This window comes from Alnus glutinosa, chromosome 14 (genome assembly GCF_958979055.1).
Source record: "Alnus glutinosa chromosome 14, dhAlnGlut1.1, whole genome shotgun sequence".
In the NCBI taxonomy this organism is placed as follows: Eukaryota; Viridiplantae; Streptophyta; class Magnoliopsida; order Fagales; family Betulaceae; genus Alnus; species Alnus glutinosa.
Genome location: NC_084899.1, coordinates 10,818,927 through 10,822,791, shown reverse-complemented (window position 1 = coordinate 10,822,791; position 3,865 = coordinate 10,818,927). Strand labels below are relative to the sequence as shown.

At 43.8% G+C, this 3,865-nt stretch overlaps 1 protein-coding gene across 1 annotated transcript; it reads right to left on the bottom strand.

Annotated features, from left to right (window-relative positions):
• Positions 1 to 626: 626 nt before the first annotated feature.
• Positions 627 to 3,479, bottom strand: LOC133857642 (G-type lectin S-receptor-like serine/threonine-protein kinase At5g35370). The gene has a single exon (XM_062292927.1). The coding sequence runs from the start codon at positions 3,220 to 3,222 to the stop codon at positions 736 to 738; it is 2,487 nt and encodes an 828-aa protein (XP_062148911.1). The 5' UTR covers positions 3,223 to 3,479; the 3' UTR covers positions 627 to 735.
• Positions 3,480 to 3,865: the final 386 nt, after the last annotated feature.

Sequence of the window (3,865 nt, the reverse complement as noted above, 5' to 3'; positions counted from 1 at the left end):
TTAACAAAGAAAGTTACTCGCTTGGAAATTGAAGCTCTTTCCTCATGTGGAAAAATGGATTCCTCCTCTTCTACAATGGTTCAAGATCAATTTCGACATAGATATGAGGGATATATTTTTTGCTCAACAAATTGTTTATCGCAATAGTGACAACAACATCATTATTCAGATGATTTTTCAAATCAGAGCTCCTTGTCCTCCTAACATCGGCGAGGCCTTGGCTGCTCAATTAGCTGCTTCTCTAGCAGTTTTTCTTCATATTGGTTGTTTCATCCTCGAAGGAGATTCCCTTCTTGTTATAATGGCTCTGCAAAATCCTTTCATCATTTAAGACCGGAGAATTTCTTCTCTAATCTTTAGATACTATCGACTATATCCTAGCATTTTCTAACTATGCGGCAAAATGGACCGCAACCAGACTCTAATTTTTCTTTTTCTTTTTTTGATATGTCCACACAAGAGGGTGGAGGAGGGATTCGAACTAGTGACCTCCGCTTCATGAGGTGTGGTCCCCAACCGATTGAGCTACCTCTTGAAATGTAAGAGTCACATAATTCTTAGGATATCTATCTAAGCTCTATAATGAGCTTCAAAGAAAGGAAACTAAAACTAGCAAGCAGCTGTAGTAGACGCAAAATAGCATTTCTTTATTAATAAACCTGTCAAAATCCTCAAAATAATTACTATTTAGCAAACTTTTATACAACTATCCATCGTATAACTGGAATGAGAGCACTACCGGGGACCCGAGACTTGCTGTGAAGAGATATAAGACCGTGAGTTGTATGAACCACTAGAAGTAGCATTAAAATAAGGGAACTCATTCTGCCCATTCGACCCTTCCATTGCCATTGTTGATATCTCGGTGGATATCCGGCCATAGAACCGCAAGTAGTTTAGCGACTCGACCCTTGGCTCACCTATAGCCAATCCACCTTCCAACATGCCGACAACGCTAGCCATCGGCGGTCTCAGCGCCGGCTCTTCGTGTACACAACACAAGGCAATCCGCACGAGCTTCTCAACTTGTTGGCTTGTCACCCGTCCCTCAACCCTCGGGTCCGCCAGCTCCAAATACTTGCTCTGCTCATGCATTTCTAGCACAAATAGAGGGAAATATATTCCTTCAATGCTATTATTCTTTCTTCCCCTCACAATCTCTAGCAATACCATCCCATAACTATACACATCAATCTTGTCAGAAATGGCGGAGCTCGTCAGCCATTCGGGTGCAAGATAGCCTCGAGTTCCTCTCATTGTCGTGAACAGACTGGATTGTTCGGGACTTAGCAGCTTAGAAATCCCAAAATCTGAGATTTTCACTTGCAAATCGTCATGCAAGAGAATATTCTCTGGCTTGACATCACAGTGAATGATCTTGTGCTCGCACCCGCTATGCAAGTAAGCAAGTCCCCGTGCTGTTCCGAGTGCTATTTCCACTCTTTCTCGCCATTCTAGAGCAGGAGCACCATTTCCGAAGAGTGTGCGATCCAACGAACCTCTGTTCATATACTCAAGCACAAGAAATCGCTGCCTCCGTTGCGCGCAAAAACCTATCAGCCTAACCAAATTGACATGGTGGATGTTCCCAATTATTGCAATCTCAGTACAGAATTCCTTCTTCCCTTGGACACCCAAACTGCTAATCTTCTTCACCGCCACAACGCTTTTGTCTGAGAGAGTACCTTTGTATACAGTACCAAAGCCTCCACTGCCAATCTGGGTCTTTAAATTCTCAGTAGCAACTGCAACTTCTTCATAGTTGAACCTTTTCGGTAGGCCTGGGATGTAGATTATCTCTAGCTCTGCAGACGATGACGAGTAAAGCCGCCGCAATTTTTCATTTCCGCCTTTAGAAAGCCTATTTTTTCTCCACCAAAGGATTGCGAGGACTACAATGATGGTTAGTAAGAAGAATCCGGATGAAGGTATTAGTACCAAACCGGCTATTGGGAATCTCTTGTTTTCCCCAGTTGGGTTTTCAGCAGAAGAGTTCACCAAAGCTTTAATATAGCCCAAACTTTGATTATTGGGGGTAAAAAAGATTGAGCCTAAATGGTTTTCAAGAAGATAACAAGATCCGCCAGAAGAATTTCCAAGGAAAATGCCAAGACAAGAACAATTTTGAGAGCATAGATCTTGGCAAACCGACAAATTGACACCACGCCTCACAGGCTCTATGAAATTATTAGCAAAATAGTCCATACCATAGCCCAGTCCCAGATACGAAACAGAGGAGTTGAATTGGCTGCCAATATTTCTGGTTTCATTGCAAGCCGAAGGCAGAGAAAGAGAAGTATCCATTGGCGTGCAATCAGTACCACTCATTTGAGTATGGAATCCTGGTGGACAAGTACAAGTTCCACCCGTGCACAATCCAATTTTTCCGCAAATGAAAGGAATACGGCAATCTTCATCCGGCTTCTTGAGTTCTTGAACCCAATCATAATTAATGAAGCTGCTGATCGTAAATCTGCCTTCAGATCCCAATTTGCCAATTCTAAAACTTGATGGGCCATTCAAAACTACCTGACTCACAACCGTTGATCCATCACTCCCTAACAAATACAAACCGGTGGCGTTCATCGCCATGAACGAGACCTCCGCATTCGAGTCCTTGTAAGCCTTGGCATCCATGGACAGCTTCCAATACGTCATCCTATTCCACTGCAGCAGAACATCCCCGTCGGTAACCTCAAGCTGATAATCACCCACCGACATGTCTCCGTCCGACACGGCACTTTGCAATGACCTTCCGGCACGGATACGCTGTCCAATGACAATAGTGTCCGTGGGATATTCAAAACTCTCCCACAGCGTAACATTTCGTGCGTCGACCAATACGAGGTTCCCCGTTTCCAGAAGTTGCATAGCAGCAACTTCAGACTTCAACGGCGGGGTCGACCATAGTACTTGATGATCAGCCTGGTTCGTGACTGAGAGGCCGTTGATGGTTAGAGACAGATTGTCTGAGTCTGACATGAATGCGTTGCGGTTGGCGGACCAGATGTGGAGTTGGAGGCGACGTGGGTGACAGAGAAGTAATAGCGAGAGGGCTGAATCTTGGTGCCGGAAATAGAGGCTTTGAAAGTGCCATTTTGGGAGATCAAGAAAGTCCCCGAGTAGTCGATGAATTGGAAGTTTGAGGCGGTGAAGTTGGGGCTGACGGAGTGCGTGGAGATGGAGCCTGAGAAGGTAAAAGATGGGAGGAAAGCGCAGCATAAAAGGAAGGAGATTAAGAGTGAGAAACCCATTTAGAGAAAGAGAAAGAGAAAAGGGTAGGAGATTTTGGGACCAACAAAAACGTAGATCGGAGGAAGAAGAGGTGAATGTTTTCGCCTCCGGCCAGCTCCCCCATTTGGGTTGTCATCACATTCACAGGGTTTGACTTTGACGCCGACATACAGTGTTCTTGTGTAGTGAAAAATGCGTTGACTTTGACATTATGACTCGACTGGTCTTTCCTTATTTTGGGGGGTGGTTGTTCCTACTTTGACAGTTTTTTTCTTTTTCTTGGTACGCATTTAGCTGTGTGAATGGGTGTGAATTACTCTCTTTTAAAGGGACCGACATAAAAACTAAGTCAGTCAATCAATATAAAATAAATATAAAACATAAGTTTGAAAATAGGGCTCTCTCATTAAAGATATGTGATGGTGGATGTAGGACCCGTGACGCAAACAAGTGCCCATGCAAATTGCAATTGTTTGTACTTTTTCTTTCTGCATGAGTTTTTCAACTTTTGGCATCTGCACCGGACCAACACTGTTGTCGTGTGATGCAATATTTGGACTTTTTTGGGCATTCAGACTCGAGAAAATCCATAATCCGAAAATGGACAAAGAAAATGGCTTCTTTAACGAAA